General features: G+C 39.0%; 1 protein-coding gene across 8 annotated transcripts in view; it reads left to right on the forward strand.

The window, feature by feature from the left end:
- Nucleotides 1–17,865, forward strand: part of LOC110381285 (muscle-specific protein 300 kDa) — a 187,644-nt gene that overhangs the window by 134,812 nt on the left and 34,967 nt on the right. For 7 of the 8 annotated variants that reach the window (XM_064037392.1, XM_064037391.1, XM_064037389.1 and 4 more), the window contains 3 exons: nucleotides 1,159–1,269; nucleotides 6,555–6,737; nucleotides 7,605–17,735. In XM_064037392.1, coding sequence (XP_063893462.1) covers nucleotides 1,159–1,269; nucleotides 6,555–6,737; nucleotides 7,605–17,735 — 10,425 coding nt within the window. The remainder of the gene's footprint in view (nucleotides 1–1,158; nucleotides 1,270–6,554; nucleotides 6,738–7,604; nucleotides 17,736–17,865) is intronic. The other variant, XM_064037390.1, reaches the window with a different exon arrangement.

The raw sequence follows: 17,865 nt of genomic DNA on the forward strand, positions 1-17,865 counted from the left end.
GTGTTCCGTACCGAATACGTTCCGAGTGCTTATCGATGTGAATGGCACACGCTTCACCACGCTGCTATTGACAAAACGAAACTAACAACAATTTGTAGCTAACGGGGTATCTACATATGATTTAATACTATTGAGATTTTGTACGACCTGCATTAGGTTTTAATTGTTTTTTTTTTTGGTTTTCGTATGATTTTTTAAAGGATTAAACCCCCTTTAGCTTCAACATTATTGAGATTTGAAAAACACCTCTTCAAAATCTTTTGTCTTGATTGAAAGTCTTTATAAGAACTTGCTATTTTCGAATGTCACTATAATATCACGCGACATCGGTACCGGGCACTTGAGTCCAGACTGACCAGCTTCTTATCAATAGCTCCCTTAACGTCCCGTTTGCAGACTTGAGTTCGCATGTCATGCCAACATTGTTGTTATGAACTAATTTGAGTTTTTTTTTTTATATTGTTTTGTTGTTGTATTGTGCTCCTAACATGTAAGTCCATTGGAATGATCACGTGGACTGTGTTACCCTTTGAAATGTTTAGTCGATATGAAGTCAAAAGTTTAGAAACAATTCACAATAGAAGTTATGGATTGGGTGAAGATTTGGATTATCTGCAAGTTCACGTTTTAGTTTGCGTATACTGTTACTGAAAGATCTTTACAGTTGGAATCTTGGTATTAAATAATAACGCCGCTAATGTTTATGTGCTGAAGTTAATTTTGTTACTGCGCTCATTCCGCTATGTAGCGGCTGCGCATAAATTTTAGCTTTATTCGTAATGAATGCCTACATTCATTTCCTCGAGTATGCGAACCCGTAATTTATGTTCTGGCTTTTATCCAAAACTATTGGTCCAGAGATGTATTTAATCGTGATTTGCTTCCACTGCCCACGTCAACAGATAGTGCATGTTGTTTTACATTTTAAACACTACAGGATGCACGTTTATTAATAATCTTATTATCTCGTGCACCTCATGAATTGTATTGTTGCGTGCCAAAACAAGTGTTGTGCAAATAACAATTCATTCTTAAAAATCAATTCCTTTGCATGAAAGAAAATCCAAATCTTCACTTTAAACGAACAACCAGAAACTTTTGGCTCCATATCGCTCTAGTGCGACAGAGTGATTTGCTAATCAAAGCGTGTGTTCTCAGGATGAATTATCTAACGATATAGAAACACTGCTAGAAGAGATAAGGGATGTACAAACGCGCTTATCGGACCTACCTGACGACAGTCTGGAGACCATGGAGGAAGGCCTCAGGGTAAGTGTTCACAGTATATACGCCATTGATCAAAAATAACAGACCCAAATTCCTACTGACGTAGTCGCTGGTAAATATAGATCCACTATCGCGTGATACAAATTGGTTTAGAGTATATTTCAAATATATTTTCATTCAAAATTGCCCGGATAGCTGCCTTATAAACAAAACTAGAATTTAGTTCGATGAGTTACGAAGCTGTGCCATCAGCTGTTTATATCGTTTTGGTCGTAGGTGTCGAGTGAAAGAACTAGGTTACTGTGACTCGAACAGATTCACTGTAATTTGTCACTATTTTCAGCTGTAAATATGACTAAGTAGCCTCGCGACAAGATATTTTTGGGACATGCAACGTTGATTTAGGAAATTGCTACATAGTTTAAAAGCTGTGGTGATCGTTAAATTCCCTTTGAAAACTTTGATATAACTTGGGATGTTACTCAAATTATGGTCTGTTATCACAACTCATTAGCAACATGACTGATAGCTGCATACAAAGTCAACAAATAACTTGACAGTTCTGTCATCTCCCGCAAAGGCGTGGCCTTGACAGTGAGCTAGTCCATATATTGTGATGTTTCACCAAATGATGTCACCTGTTACGACATACGGTTAATAATAATATTAGTGTTTGGCTTCGACCACGGCTAGTAAGTGAACGAACGCAGTGCAGTCGATACGAATACGAATTATTCGAATGAAAATTATTTTACGATGGAATCGATTTAATCGATTGTTTTTCGTGAAGTGTTTTTTTTTAGTGGTTCAGTGGCTTTATTTTTGACAGGTTTGTGTTTATTTGTTTATGTTTTTTCTGTTTGGTTATGGTTCTGTACCGGTACTTAAATATACAACAGTAACTTAAGAATTATTAATTGTTACTTATTTAACTTCTTACATTACGGTCGTAAAACAACACAATTTCAATTTATTTTATTTGAATAAAGTAAATAGTCCGGGCTTCAGATTTTTGGACCAGATACCAATACCTGGTAATACACTACATTTATCCCTATTTGGCAGTAGTTGAAGAACTTTTCAAAAATACCAGATGATTTCAAACTAGACTAGCAGAAAAGCTCGCAAAGTTTATAAAGTTGTTTTAGACACAAAACCAAATTGTGCATTGTAAGCAAATCTAGCACATTTATTTAATCTTTTACATTGAACATTTACAATACAGTATCCGCAGTATATTTTCAATAGCTATTGAAGTCTGTATCTATTGAATCTGTTATTTAAAGCCTTGGGCTGGGTTAGTTATGGTCAGCCAGCCGGGTGAAACGACTCGGATACAATTAATGTGAAACCCGGCGACTATTCAAAATCAACTGAGCCTAACTAAATAACGATCAGTGGGATTTATGCGGACCTGCTAAATCTGTTTGGATTCAGGTGATACTATAGTGAATACCTAGTACGGTAGTTTCATAATGTATGGTGATAGCAACGTTGTGTTAATTACGTTGACACCTAGCTATATTCATATCAATGAAGCTGAGTACTAAAAGCAATATAGATTAGGTATTAGATCTCAATATTACAAAAGTAAAAAGATTATTCCTCCTATTTACACATGATGTGGTCTATGATGCAGTCTTTTTGAAAGAAGGTCGAAATTGGTAAAAACACCCAAACACCTCTACGGTGAGTTGCACCATTTCACTATAACGATAACTAAATTATTTTCAGTCGTCAAATCGCCGATTTGAAATAATTTAAGAAACTCTAGTAGATGTTAGTATCTTTGCACCTTGTCACATCGTGAACAACTATGTCAGTGACTTCTTAAATAATGATTACGTCTCTTGTTTACCTGCCCACGCAAGTTGTAAGAGCATAGTAAACGACAATATCATGTACTGTCCAATGCTACGTGCTATTTTTATATCCAAGCTTACATTATGTACGACATTGACATTTTGGTGAAGTAAATATTTAGAGACCAATATTTGTTTCAACAATTTGATGTGGAAATGGATATGAACCCAAAACACTTGAAGCTTATTTACTGACTAGCCAACTTCTGCTCATACCCGAATAAAATATAGCCTGTGTTACTCGGGAATAGTCTAGCATCTCAATAGCGAAAGAGTTTTTGAAATCAGTCCAGTAGTAATGGAGTCTTTAGGGTACAAACGAACAAATAATGTCTCAACTTTATTATATTAGTACAGAGTATAGACTATTACTTCAGTGGCGTAATACATGAAGTAGCTTTCTTCATATTATTTTCTAAACAATCAATATTATAGCATTTATTGCAGCAGGACTATTTTCTTAGTCCATACCTCATGGACTCATATTTATGGATATATATATGTATCCATATATATATCCATAAATAAGTGTCCACATCCACATCTAATAGATATATTGGTGTATTAAGTAATACCAATGGGCTTTGAAGCGTTTCCAAAAAGCTTTATCATCAGCTGTTTCGAGACATGACGCCATTGTTTCGATCATTTCCAAAGTAGTAACACAATTTGTACTTATTATCGTCCGATCAATGACATCACATGATTCTTTTGTAGCTCATTATTATTTTAAGAGGACACATATGGTCTTAAAATCATTATTTCTTTTAATCTCTAAAAATATATGTGTGTGAGGAACTTCATAATATTTAGAGAACCCGCACACTGCAACTTTTTAGTAGGCCGATAGTTTGTAAATCAGTATGGTGTAGCAAATTATAGATAGTTCAACTCAGATTTGCGCGCGGCCCTATGTGTGCGTCGGCTTGTAAATATACAACTTTCATTTGTGTGACAGTGACGTCGTCCGAGCATGACGTGTTCTTATCGCTTTTTGTTATGGGTACAGTCGTTTACGAAAATACTAGTTAGGTATTCACGTAGAAATTATTAAGGAGTCAGGTAAAAAAAATGAAACAACATTCAAAGCTTTTTATTATTAAATATAGTTTTTCATTATTTTCTCATATGTCTTTTCAAATTGACATTTACAGTATCTAAGAATTAAATACTCCTTACATATTTTCTAGCTCGGGGTACGCGGACAATAAATAAAAGTGGGGACTAAGAATGTAAAAAGAGGTATAATCTAGTATAATAATGTAAACAAAATGTGTGGGGAATTTTTAAAAAATTTATTGCTTCGCACAATGTCGACCAAAATAAGACGGAAGTAATGACACTCATAAATGAACGTTTAAGTCAAATTGATGAAGGGATGTGGGGTAATACCTACTTGTCGACATGTACAAAAGAAAAAAGAAGAATAATTGACATGGAGTCAGAATTTATAATTTCACCTTGGAGAGTAGCGAATTCGAAAATTCATCATTTGATTTTTCAAGTAGCGATTCATAATCATTATAAATAAATAAACATAAAATTACGTAATAACTGTTTTTCTTTAAACACCCGTATATAACCCCTAAATAACTGTATTGTACCCGACTGTACCTCTTGTCACGCACACAAAGTCACTGAATATGTACAAGGGTTACCCACACATAAGGCCGCGCGCACGACTGAGTTGAACTTACTATACAAAGATCAAGTATTTATCCGATATTAGCCCGACTGAGTTTTAGACCGAGCATTAGACCGAAGTTTTATTGCAATCAAGACATAATTAATAATTTAAAAAAAATCCAACCTTTGGGTCAACTGTCGACCATTAAGTAGAGTAATTGTTCTATTACCTACAGAGAGCTATAATATCTTTAATCTCCAAATAGCATCTCTACTTATGAACGATAAAATGATTACATAATGAACATTAAACCATCCCATAAGATGCGTGTTAAGATAATTTTAACCGGATCGTTAAACTAATATGTACCAAACGACCGGCGTCGCAAAATATTTTACGAGATCCGTGCCTAAGTTATACAAATATGTTGAATGAGTCATATTCTGAATAATTCTTACAATTCAATGATGAATGCATTTGACATTCAGGTGTCCTAGTGATGTTTACATTGATTTTCAGAATTCAGTGATGGGTTGAGTCGTAATTCTCGTTGTTTTATTTCCTTGTAAAGTAGATATAGCTAATTGTCTATCCCTCACGTTTGTAGGTAAAATGATAGTATATTCATAGATTTTTGTCCTGGTTTTCAACCTTGACAGTTTTAATTAAAAGTAGGTTAAACGTTTGTTTGCTCTCAAATAATAAGGATAAAATGAGTTACTTAATTGGGATCATTAATGTAGCTTGTAGGTGCTGTAAATACATTTAGTAGCCGATATCCTTATTTGTATAAGGGTCAAAATACATGTTACAAGTACCTAGTGAGTAATGACTGCCGACTTTAGAACAACATACAGCTTAAAACTATATTTTCTATACTAATATTATAAAGAGGAATCATTTTTTGTTTGTTTGTCTGTAACTTAAAGGCTCTAAAATTACTGAATCGATTTGAAAACTCTTTTACTGTTGGAAAGCTAGACTCTTCCCTAGTAACATAGGCTATATTTTATCCCAGTTCGAGCAGTAGTTCCCTCGGAACGCGGGTGAAACCACGAGAAAAGGACTAGTAATAGTTCAATTGTATCTACATATACACGTGTTAATTTTTATTAGTCCATGACATAATAAGTATGACAAATAGCATACTTTCCAGCTAACATCACGTCTATTATTAGATTTTTTCTCAGAAAATGGTGACAACATATTTATTTTCGGTTTATCTCCTTCAATTAGTGTATGATGCATTTTATTTGAGATAATAGTGCGGTGATTGTCACACCTTGTGCTCTTTGTTGCATATATTTTAATATTTAATTGGGTTCGTTTATTTCTTTATCTTATTAAGTTACTTAAGACAAAGCCAATTAAAGCTTGTGTCAATTGTAAAGGACAAAAAAGCTTTGAACTATAGTGTCTTTATATAATTTTTATTCTTTGAATCTAGTCACTGCTTCATTGAAGGTTACCATTTGGCTCCGTTAGTGTCATTTTGAAGTCATGGAACACATTTAGATTTTTACAGCTAGTGTGTATTTCGTCACTGCGTTTATCTTCAGTGTTAAACCCAGCAATAAAATTGTGTAACACATTTGTGTACGAAAAACAACGTTGTTGTTCTTTCTGTCTTATGACTGTCCTTAATCTATATTCTTCTTCTATTTTAAACTTCTGTCAAGTTTAAGCTTTATCTTCTTTCTAGAGACTTATCTATGGATTATATTTCTGTACTTAAGCCTATCGTTACTCACATATATACATAAAAATACTTTATGTACTTTTCCTGTAAATATTATCAACCTACAAACCAAACTTACCGGTCACTCCAAAAATTTCAGGAGGGCATCACAATTCTAGTCAAGTGCGAAGAAGCGGCGGAGATCTTGGAGACGAAGATCATGGAGTACCGGCAGGAGCAGGAGGTGCAGTCCCTGCTGAAGGAGCTGGTCGTCATGAAGGTCAGGATCAGCAAGTTGCTGACGCAGGCCCGAGACGGCATCAACATCATCCAGGTAAGAAAGGTAAAGCCTTCCACTTTCTTACGCAGGAACTAACTGGTTTGCTCACCTTATTACTAACTAGCTTCTACTACATTTCACCCACATCCCGTGTTTTTTTCAAATCGGACCAGTACTTCCTGACATTAGCGCGTTTAAAGAAACAAACTCTTCAACTTTATAATGTTAATGTAGATATTCTGTTAATTTACATATTTATTGTAGTATTTGTATATAGTAGACTGTTTGCGTATATGCGGTGTTTGATAATCAACACATGGTGCTAGGGAAAATCCTAGTGTTTATATCTAGGGTGCTCTTGGGGCTGCCTCGCTTCTGTAGCGCGTCAGGGATGTTTGCCGAGGCGCGTGTTGATTGTTTCCACACTATAATGCGCAAAAGGTGCACGTCCCTGGTGCGCAGGGTGCGAGGCAGCCGCAATAGTATTCTGAGAGCTTTTTCTGACCGATTTGACTGTCAGTACGTGAACCATTGCTGTATGGTTCATCTGCTGAATAATGTAAAAATATTATTTTAATAAATGTGAGAAATTTAAATGTAATTATTGTAATGTAACTGTATGTATTGTGATGAATTATTATTGATTATTGATTTTTATTATGATAAGTTTAATTCATTCATTTGTATTGTTTGTAATTTATATGGGTGTAAAGGCCTGAAATAAATGATTTATTATTATTATTTATTATTATTATATCTGTTTGATTACAATATTGTATCATTATTTAGAGAACTAAAACTAACTTCAACATGTTCAAAGATATATTGTTTGGCATGCTTTATATACACTTGTATTTAGTAAGAAAACATGATTATTCAGTGTAATTCTATTTATGCAATTCAGCTAACCTTTTTAAATTATGTTTTCAGGACGCCAAAGTGGAGGTGGCTCGCCAGGCGAAGGAGGTTGAAGAGCAAAAGGAGAAGATCGCTAAACTGGACAAGTGGCTGGAGACCATCAACAATGGACTCAAGGAGACCACCGTACAGTCAGAAGTTCTCACAGAGGAAGATATTATTAGATATATTGAAGTTTACGAGCGCTACATCAGGGAGTACGAGGAGTATGAGATTATACTGAAGTCAATAACTGTGATAAGTCAAGATGAATCTAGTCAGTCATTAAGGGCGAAGTTGAATGCAACACAGAAGGCGTTAGAGGAAACGAAACATCTAGTCATTATAGAGATAGAGAGGTTAAGGCAAGTGCTGCTGCAGATGAGATTAGTACCAGAAGCTGTCGAGGAGGACATCTCGCAGACTGACAGGACAATCGACTCAACATCGATGCCTGAAGAAGTCGTGTCGCCGAGAGAAATCGTCAAAGAAAAAGAACCATCAGAGAAAGCACCATCGGTTAAACAGCCGTCCGTCGAAGAAAGTGTGAAAGTTACAGTACAGGAAAGCAAACCTAGTCACGAGAAGCCTGAACCAATTCAGGTTGTCAAAGAAACTGTGGCAATGGAAACACAGACCGGCAAGAGTCTCATGTCAGAACCTCCATCCGTGTCTGACAAATCTGTGATATGCCAACCAGAGGCGATTGTGACGCATGACGTGTCCATCACGTGCGCTCCGCCTATGGAAATGGCAGTACAAACTAGTGAACCACACTCTGAAACTAAAGAAATTCTAGAAAACATCCAAGTCAGACAGACAATTTCGGACGGTCATGAGACTATTGAAATTGCCAGCAGACCTGTGATTAGAGAGCAGAAACTTGATGAGAAATCTCTTCTGGTTGATGCTAATTATAGGGATGATAACTTAAGGAAAGATTCTCAACTGAATATTACTCATAGTCTGCCACAGTCCTTTGAGACAGTAATGACGGAACCCGATGAAACGACCACAGAAGTTGTAGTCGACGCCGATGGTACTAGGAGGATTATTGTGAAGAAGGTCCGAAAGACCTTAGTAACACGGCAGCAGGTAGTTCATAGCCAACAACGTGAATCTCATATACTATCAAGTGACCTCCCACTAGACCAGGCTTACTCCCAAATAGTTATTCATGATGAGAAAGCTGGAACATCTACAACCTTGGATGATGGTGCAGTACAACACATGGAATACCAGACTTTCGGTGGTCAGGTGATAACTAGCTTACCTGGAGGAGAAGTAACGATCCAAGAATTCACATCTAAACCAGACATGATGATAACCATGGAAAAGGATATGAACCCAGAGCAGATACTGTTGCTAGCCGAGGGTCAAGAACTACCGCAAGTACAGACATCTACATCAAGTGTAACGGCAGTCGTTCAACAAGTCACAAAGAGAATAGTCAAAACACGTAGGCGTATCATACGTCGCGTTGTTATCATTGACGGCAAAGAACACGTTACCGAAGAAATTATTGAAGAACCTGATAATGTAGAAGTCGTAGAAGAACAGATTCCAAGGGTTTCTATCAACGTCAGGGAAAGAGGAGACGTACCAACAACTGGGGAAGAAGATGATGACGATGGTGGAGGCGATCACCCTGCCCTACCTCCTCGCAAAGATGATGAGTCTTCTCGTGGTGATAAACCAAGAGATGACAAATCATCTGGAGATAAGCCCGACGATGATAATATTGAGAGAAAACCTAAAGATGATCAGGAACCAACACAACAAGTAGATGAACCAATTGAGCTTACCCAGGCTCAACAACTAGAGAAAATGATGCAAGACTTCATACAAAAGGAAAGTAGCAGTCAGCGTAAGCATGTCACAAAAACTACTACCACACGCTCTTCCCAAGAACGAGAAGGCACTCCAGTAAAAACAGTGACGGTGTCAGAATCTTTTGAAATCCTGCCAGGCGATGAAATGCATATAACACAAGAACCTGATGAAACTACTTACACTGTACAAGAACCTCACGAAGGTCAGACTACATTCATAACTCATGGAACGCAGCATTCAACCTTTGAATCTTCTTCAACCAATGTGGCTACCGTTGTATCAAAAGTCACTAGAAAGATTACTAGAACACGGAAACGTATTATCAAGCACATACAAATTATAGACGGCAAAGAACACGTCACTGAAGAAGTAATTGAAGAACCAGATGATGTTGAAATCATCGAAGAGGAACCTAGTGTATCACACAGCATACAAACTGAAGGCGTTAAAACAAAACGCATTAAAATCATTAAACAAGTGCAGATAATAGATGGTAAAGAACATGTAACTGAACAAATCGTTGAAGAACCAGATGATGAATACATTCCTGATTCGACTATTACTACCGAAATTGACGTCTCGTTAAGCAAGCCTGATGTTTTGGAAGTTATTCAAGAAGATGAGAAAGTAGACCACCCGATTACTAGGTCAACTACCGTTACTGTAGTGCCGTCATCTAAAGATACAACCATCGTAGATGTGACTAAGAGCTTTATCGGCACAGAAATGGTCCATTCAGTGCCTTCAGATTCGAGAGAACCGACTGATAAGCCTGATTCATCTGTTAAAATTGTAAAAGAAGTTTTGAAGATCAGTGAGCCCAAAACTACCACCACGGTTACATCTGAAGAACCAGATGTAATCAAAACAACTACAGTAACCAAACATTCCACAACTGAAGTTACTACAGTGACTTCTACCGATCAACAAAAGACAAGTTTGATAGATGCTACCAAGAGTTTGCTTGGAAGTGAAATCGAACATTCATTCTCACCTCAAGATATTTCAAAGAAACCTAAAGATGACAAAACACCAATTGAAGAAGTCGAATTCATAAAATCTGGAAGCCCAGATGCTACAGTGATCACTAAAACGGTTACTGTAACTGGACCAACAGAACAATCTAAGATGGTCACAACCATTACTACGTCTGAGAAATCAGGTCCCGTAGTTACACAAAAAGAAACTGTAACGGTAGTAGGCTCTACTGAAATAATACCTTCCACAGAACCACTTGAAGAAGAAAAAGTTCGTAAACAGGTCCCACAAGACAAAACTCACGAGCCAGATACGGTAATGCAAAAGATTCAAGAAACTGTCCAATCTACTGAACCTGAAATTTCAGTTACCACTAAAACGACAAAAACAACTAAAGTGACTGAAGGAGCCACTGAAAAACCTGTTGTTATCGAAACCGTTACTAAAACAACAGTTACTGAGGTTCCTGAAACAAATGGTTTTAAAGACACAACTCTCATTGATATAACTAAGAGCTTGATTGGCAGTGAAACGGATCATTCTGCTATTTCTAAAATACCAGCATCACCTGTTAAGGCACCGAAAGATGTTAAACAGGTTGTGGAGAAAGAACCTGAAGCTCCTAAGGAACCAGAGTCACTGAAGTCAGTTGATGAGAAACTGCCTAAGGACGAAGAGCTAAAGCCCAAAGTAACGGTAGAAATGAAATTGACTGAAGAACGTTTGCCTACCAAGGAACTTCATAAACAAACAACAGAAATTATTGAAACAACAGTTCAGTCACAAAAGGATACATCTCTTCATGATATTACAAAGAGCTTCCTTGGAACTGAAATCGACCATTCTACGATTCACAAACCTGTAGAAAAAACTCAAAAACAAGATGTCATTCCTGAAAAACCGAAATCAGATGAGCCATCTAAACGTGAAGAGACAGTAACTATTGATGGTGGCAAAGCAATCACCACTGTAACTACAACAACAACAAGTGTGCAAGAGTCAGTAGTTTCTACAGCACCTGAAACTGTCAAAGTTGTTAAAGAAACTATTGAAGTTGAACCACAACCTATTAGCATTACTGAGGAAATTGTGGTACCTACACCCGAGTTGGCTCAAGCTGTAGAAGTGACTCCTGTGACTCCTGCCAGTCAACCAGATGAGCCTAAGGATAACGGTCTCGTTGATCTTACTAAGAGCTTTATCGGCAGCGAGATGGACCATACAGTAGTGTCTAAAATACCTGCTGTACCCATAAAAAGAGAGTTTTCACTTGAAATGGCTGTTGAAGCTATGGAAGAACCTAAAGTGCCTGAAACTGTAGCGCCTGTTAAAGAAACGAACGCGGCTCCAGAAACTATCACCACAAGCAAAGTAACGGAAACAATTGAAAAATCCATCACACCTGAATCTGTGAAGCCAGAGATTCCTGTGGAAGAAAAGAAAATTGAAGAACCGGCTAAACTTCCCGAAGAACCAATTGTACCAGAACAGAAACCAACAGATATCGGCGTGGAATTTGTCACTAAAGAAATTGCTGAACAAACCGGTGTGACGCAATTCAACATCTCTGAATTCACTAAAGAATTTATAAACAAGGAGAGCATCCAACATAAGATTATTGAATCTCCTGTTAAGCCTGAAGAAAAACCTTCAGATAAATCACTGACCGATATTCCAAAAGACGTTTCTGAGACTAGTGTCAAAGAAGTTACTGAAGTGTCTGTTGGTACTGTTACAGAACCAGAGCCAAAACAACCTGATGATAAATCAGCGTCAGTATACATCTCCATTAAAGAACAACCAATCCCAGAACCCAAGGAAGATGTACCTTCCGTTACAAAGGATATTAAACCTCTAGAACCAATTGTACAAGAACCTGAACAAATTCAACAACAGCCTATTCCAGTGCCTAAAGAAGATACGCCTAAATCTATTGAAGATGGTTTCCTACAAACTGAGACTACCACACCACAGATTGGCATTGTTGAACTGACTAAAGAACTTATTATCAAAGAAGGAACCGAAAAATATGAACAAGTTCCTGAAACTGTCAAGACTGACATTGAGCTAGTCGTGAGTCAAGTTACGACTGAGAAGGCACCCACGCAGTCTACGGTAGAAGTGGAACCATTGAAAGTAGGAACAGTTATTTCGGAATCTGATGTAACTGAAACTCCTGTGGCACCCGAAACGTCATACATCAGACAGTTTGAGCCCCAAGTCCAAGGATCTTCTGACAGTGTGAACAAACTCTTGATGACATTTGGCCAGCCTGAGACACAAGATGTTCCTTCACAAACAACTGAATTCGTTGGTCCTTCTCAACCAACGATAACTAAACCTGATACTAAATATGATGTGAGCATGTTACTTCAGTCTGAACGCCAAGACACTGATCTGCGAGGATTCAAACCTGATACTCAACTTACACAACCGGACAAGCCGGAGCAGACAGTAGATATATCTCTGTCCTTAACTAAATCCCGCGAGTCGAAGAAGGTTGAACCTAAAGTACAATATGATTTGAAGGTCGCAGATTTCGAAGCTGAGCCGATCGTTGTCAAGAAAGATATTGAAGTGGTTCTGCCAAGCGAAGTTAAGATCACGAAAGAACATGTCAAAGTTCCTGTTGCTGATGTTGTTGCAGAACAACCTCAAAAAGAAATCACACCGCCGGAATCAGTTAAAGAACATAAGAAGAGCAGAAAGAAGAAAAAGCATAAGGCTGGTTCAACAACCAGTGAGTCTACTGAAATTGAAACAGACAAGAGCATTGCTGGTACTGATAGTTCATCTCTCAGTCACTATGTGGAACTTCCAACTTCACCTCCTCGTGAATCTCCTACACCAACGGATGAGGTGCTTGAGACAGTTGTTCAAGAAACAGTTCCTGAACCGGTAAAAAAACCGACACCAGTCGTTAAAACTGCATCACCTGAACCTGTTGTAGAACCTGTTGTACCTGAAGAACCTAAAGTTGAAACACCAATAGAACAAATTATTGAAGAACCACAGATACCTGTGATCGAAGACTCGTATGTTGAATCTGAGTCTTTGACCATATCAGAAGAACGAGGATATGAGGCTGAGGATATTTCTTTGGGTCCAGTAGCAACACCTGACAAAAAGAAGAAACATAAAAAACGAAAGCCTCATGGGGTTAGTGAGGAAACTGCTTACCCTGTTATCACTAGAACTGAAACTGATGACACAACTGTAACCACACCAGTTGAAATGCAGGAACCCTCTAAAAAGAAAGATAAGAAACGTAAGAGGAAAACACCTGCTGAACCAGCGAAGTCTCCTTCAGAGCCTGATCTAGAACCAGAACCGATAGTGGAACCAGTGCCTGAAGTGAAACCTGAAAGTCCCAAACAGGGAACTGAAGTAGAAGCTACTTCACCTAAGGAAGAATCATACCATACAATAAGTGAAACTTCTGACATCACCACAGTTAAGATTGTTGAAGAATGCGTCCAAAGCAGTCCCGAGACGGCTGAAAGGGAAGTAGGAACCATTCTTAAGTTCCCAGTTCCCGTTGTTGAAGAAATCGTCACTCAGGAATATTCTATTCAAACATCACCTGAGGAAACCGAGCCTATCGAGGAAATATCCCGACCTGAAACTTCTGACATTGAACTGCAAACAACACCGACATCTATGAGCGAAGTCATTACACAAACCACGCCGGTAGAAGATAAAGAAGCTCACACACAAACTATCGAAGAAGTCACTACTGTTGTGGAAAAGATAATGTCTGACACAGAAATACAAACCAGTAGGTCAGAAACTCCCGAAAAAATTGTGCAATTCGAAGCCACGACTCAGGTTATTCCTCATGATATCAGCACGCCTGAAGAGAAGTTCTCACAGACCTCTCCGGTTGTTGAGGAACCTGTTGTTGTACCAGAGAAATCAATAACACCTGAGGTTGTTACAGAATCAAGGGAAATGCAGACTTCACCCTTGCCTGTTGTACAGAAAGATGAGAAGAGTACTGAAGTTCTTGTCGAAACCACTGAAACGGATATTCAGACTGTTCAACGAGAAATCACTGAACAAGGAACATCAACTACTCCTATTAAAGAGAAAGAGCTGACTGAGATGGGAATGCAAACGCCTGAAGTTCCTCTTGTTAGTGCTTTCACTCAGTCTGATGTGCCTGAACCAGAGCCTGTTAAAGAAGTGGAGCCGATTGAAATCCCAGATGTACCTTCACTACCTTTACTTGAGATCAAGAAGGAAGTCATAACAGTTGACAGCACACAGCAAACGACTCCAAGAGAAGAAGTGGTTGCTCCAACACTGGAAGTTAAGGAAGAGGTTATTACTGTTGAAACATCACAGCAGACCTCTCCTAGAGAACCAGAGCCGGTAGTACAAGAAGTTCCAATAGTACCAGAAGTGCCAAAAGTACCATCACCTCCTGTGGAACAGGCACCGGAACCTGAGCCAACACCAGTCGTTGAGCCAGTCATTGAACCTGTTGTTGAACCAAAGAAGGAAATTATTACAATGGACAGCACACAACAAACTTCTCCGAGATGGCCACCTGTTGTAGCAGCGGCTCCAGAGCCAGTCCCGGTACTAGACCTGGAAAGGAGAGAAGTCGTTACAATTGACAGCACTCAACAAACATCACCTAGAGTTTATTCTGAAGACTCCATTTCTACATCTACGGATGAGCCATACGAAGTCCATCTTAGAGCTCAGATCTCCATTCCTCATGCCACAACTGACTTTATCGAGAGTGAACGCTCATTCGAAGAACCTCCGCAATCAATTTTAGGTGACAAATACAAACAGAGGAAACGGAAACCCAAGAAGAAAACAGAGTCTTCTCTTGTACAATCACCGGAAAGTCTGTCAGATCCTATCAACACAGAACTTTCTTTGTCCATGACACCGACAAGCGAAGATATGTCACTCAAGGATGCTTCTTCGATAGATGAAGGCATCTCTCAGTTGGTCAGTCCGATGATGCCTAAGCAACCACAACACAAGTTGACTTATTCTGACGTTGTGCAAAGATCTAAATCCAAATCTCCATCACCAAGCAAGACCATCATCCCTCAGAGATCAGAGAAGGCTCGACTACTAGACGCTCTTGAAAAGAGAACTCAATCAGTAACAGAACCGCAGAAGACCATACCTGACGATTCTATGACTGTTGCGTTATTAGAGCCCTCAGTTGAGAAATCATACAATCTTGTCGTCAACAAAGAATTAGATGAATTGAAGAATTCGATTGAAAGCAATGATCCAGTTCGTACAGAAAGAAGTGTTATTATAGTCATTGAAACTATTTCAATATGGCTAGAAGAAATACAGTACAAGATCCAAAGACAGACCGTCAACGGCGTCAAGCCGACAGAGGAAGCTGAGCGTCTGAAGTCACTCAAGAAGCACGTGCAAGATTTGAGGACCATCATTGAAGTGACTGAAGTGAATGAGGAGATTATTACTTTGATCGAAACATTAACGCGTCAAGTGAACGCGGTTAATACTTTGAACAGTCAAAGCTCGGACAAAGTAAAACAAGTGGAACGCGAATGGATCAAGTTTTTGGAAGACACGGACAAACTGAGTGACTCCGTAGAAGCAGTCAAGAGTACACTTGACGATATCATACTTTCGGAAATACCAACGCAACAGAAATTGGACAAGTTAGACAAAATTGAAACGGATAACTTGGACAATATTGTAAACGTCAGGAAAATGTTCAAGAGGTGTCGCAGTTTAGTCGAAGCGAACCCTAAGAGGGAGTGTCCATCTAAATTATACAATGCCGATGATGACACTAAACAAGTGGAGAATACTATCAACACTGAAAGAGACAGACTGTTACAGCTAGCGTCTCTCGCAGAAGAATATGAACAAACTCTACAAGACTTCGGACAGATTACTGATGTCGCAGAAGCTTTGCTTGATGGCAAGATCATCGTATCAGACTTAGACCATTTGCATGAGGAAATTCAAAAGCACAGAAAATTCTTCGTAAATCTGAGCCATTGCAGAGCTATCCTGGAATCGCTGGAAGACAATCTAGACAGTGAGACCAGAGCAAAGTTCTCATCGTTGCATAATTCTCTGCATGACAGAGCTACAGTTATCATCGATAGGGCTGCGAGTCGAGCTCAACAAATGACCCTCGCAGCGTCAAGATGGTCGCTTCTGCAACATGGTATGAAGGAGGAACAGCAATGGCTCGTAGTAGCTCAGCAGAGAGTCCCAGACCTGAGCAACGTGACATCAAGAGATCACGAACAGTACATCAATCTCTATCAGTCCATTAGCTTGGATGTCTCTCATCATTACGCAAAGATGCTGCGTTTGTTGTCCATTACTGAAAGTCTACAGAACTTGATAGTATGTTCCGGCTTAGAAACGGAGTGTTCTGTAGCGCTTGACACGTTACTGAAATTACAGGAAGACGTGGACTCGAGGCTGACAAGACTGACAGCTTTCAAAGAAAACTGGATGACATACGACTTGCTCATTGATAGGATTGAGGGATGGATGAAGATTGCCAACAGAGAGCTGGAGTTCATTACGCCAGAAAACATTACAACCACTGGCAACTTGAGAAGGTTCTGGGAACTTAAGGCACAACATGAAGTCCACAACAACTTGAAGAATGAATCAGGAGTGCAATTCGAAAAGGCTCTCGAAATCCTACCAGTCTCTGACGAAATGGTACAACGTCAATTCTTCTCTAAGATCGAAGACAAATGGAGTGACTTGGCGTCAAAGATCGACAACATTCACTCAAGTGCTATTCAGAACATCTCAGACCGTGATGTGTCCTCGGGAGAGAAGCTTAACATCCTGGAAGAAGAACTAAGAGAACTTCGCGCTTCGTTGGAAAGCCTTAAAGGCGTGATCAAGAGCGAAGACGAACTGAACCTATACATTGAAAGATTGCAAGTCATGACTGGACGCATTGACAGGATACAGAATGAATTGGGAAGACTGAGCTTACTGCCTACTGCTGAATCAGAGCGGCTCGGTGCTTTGTTGACGCAGTCGAGTATTCTGAACGATCAGATATCTGAGGAGTTGGAGCGCAGCATGTTGTTGAAGGAGAAGATAGTGCAGGTGCAGGTAGGCATTCAAAGATGCCAGAAGAGTCAGCGCCGAGCTCGGTTGACGCTTGAAGAGTGTGAAGCTGCTGAAAGGCTGGGAAGTGATGTGGTGGAGAGGGCTTCGGAGAACTGTGATAAGCTGATAGAAGAGTTGGCGTCTCAATGGCGTGATATTCTGGCGCTAAGGCAGTCGCTGCACACGCTGCCGACCAGTCTGCGTGTCGTCGTGTCGCCTACGGGCGTCGAGAAAGACATCTCTGCCTTACAGGTAAATATTCATTAATTCATAGAAAAAAACTTCATCAGTATAAAAATGCAAGTCAATGTAGAACTACAATAATTCGATCTCAACACTATATAAATCTGTTACGTCAATTCTATGTACTTTTCTGTATTAC

This window comes from Helicoverpa armigera, chromosome 13, assembly GCF_030705265.1.
Source record: "Helicoverpa armigera isolate CAAS_96S chromosome 13, ASM3070526v1, whole genome shotgun sequence".
Lineage (NCBI taxonomy): Eukaryota > Metazoa > Arthropoda > Insecta > Lepidoptera > Noctuidae > Helicoverpa > Helicoverpa armigera.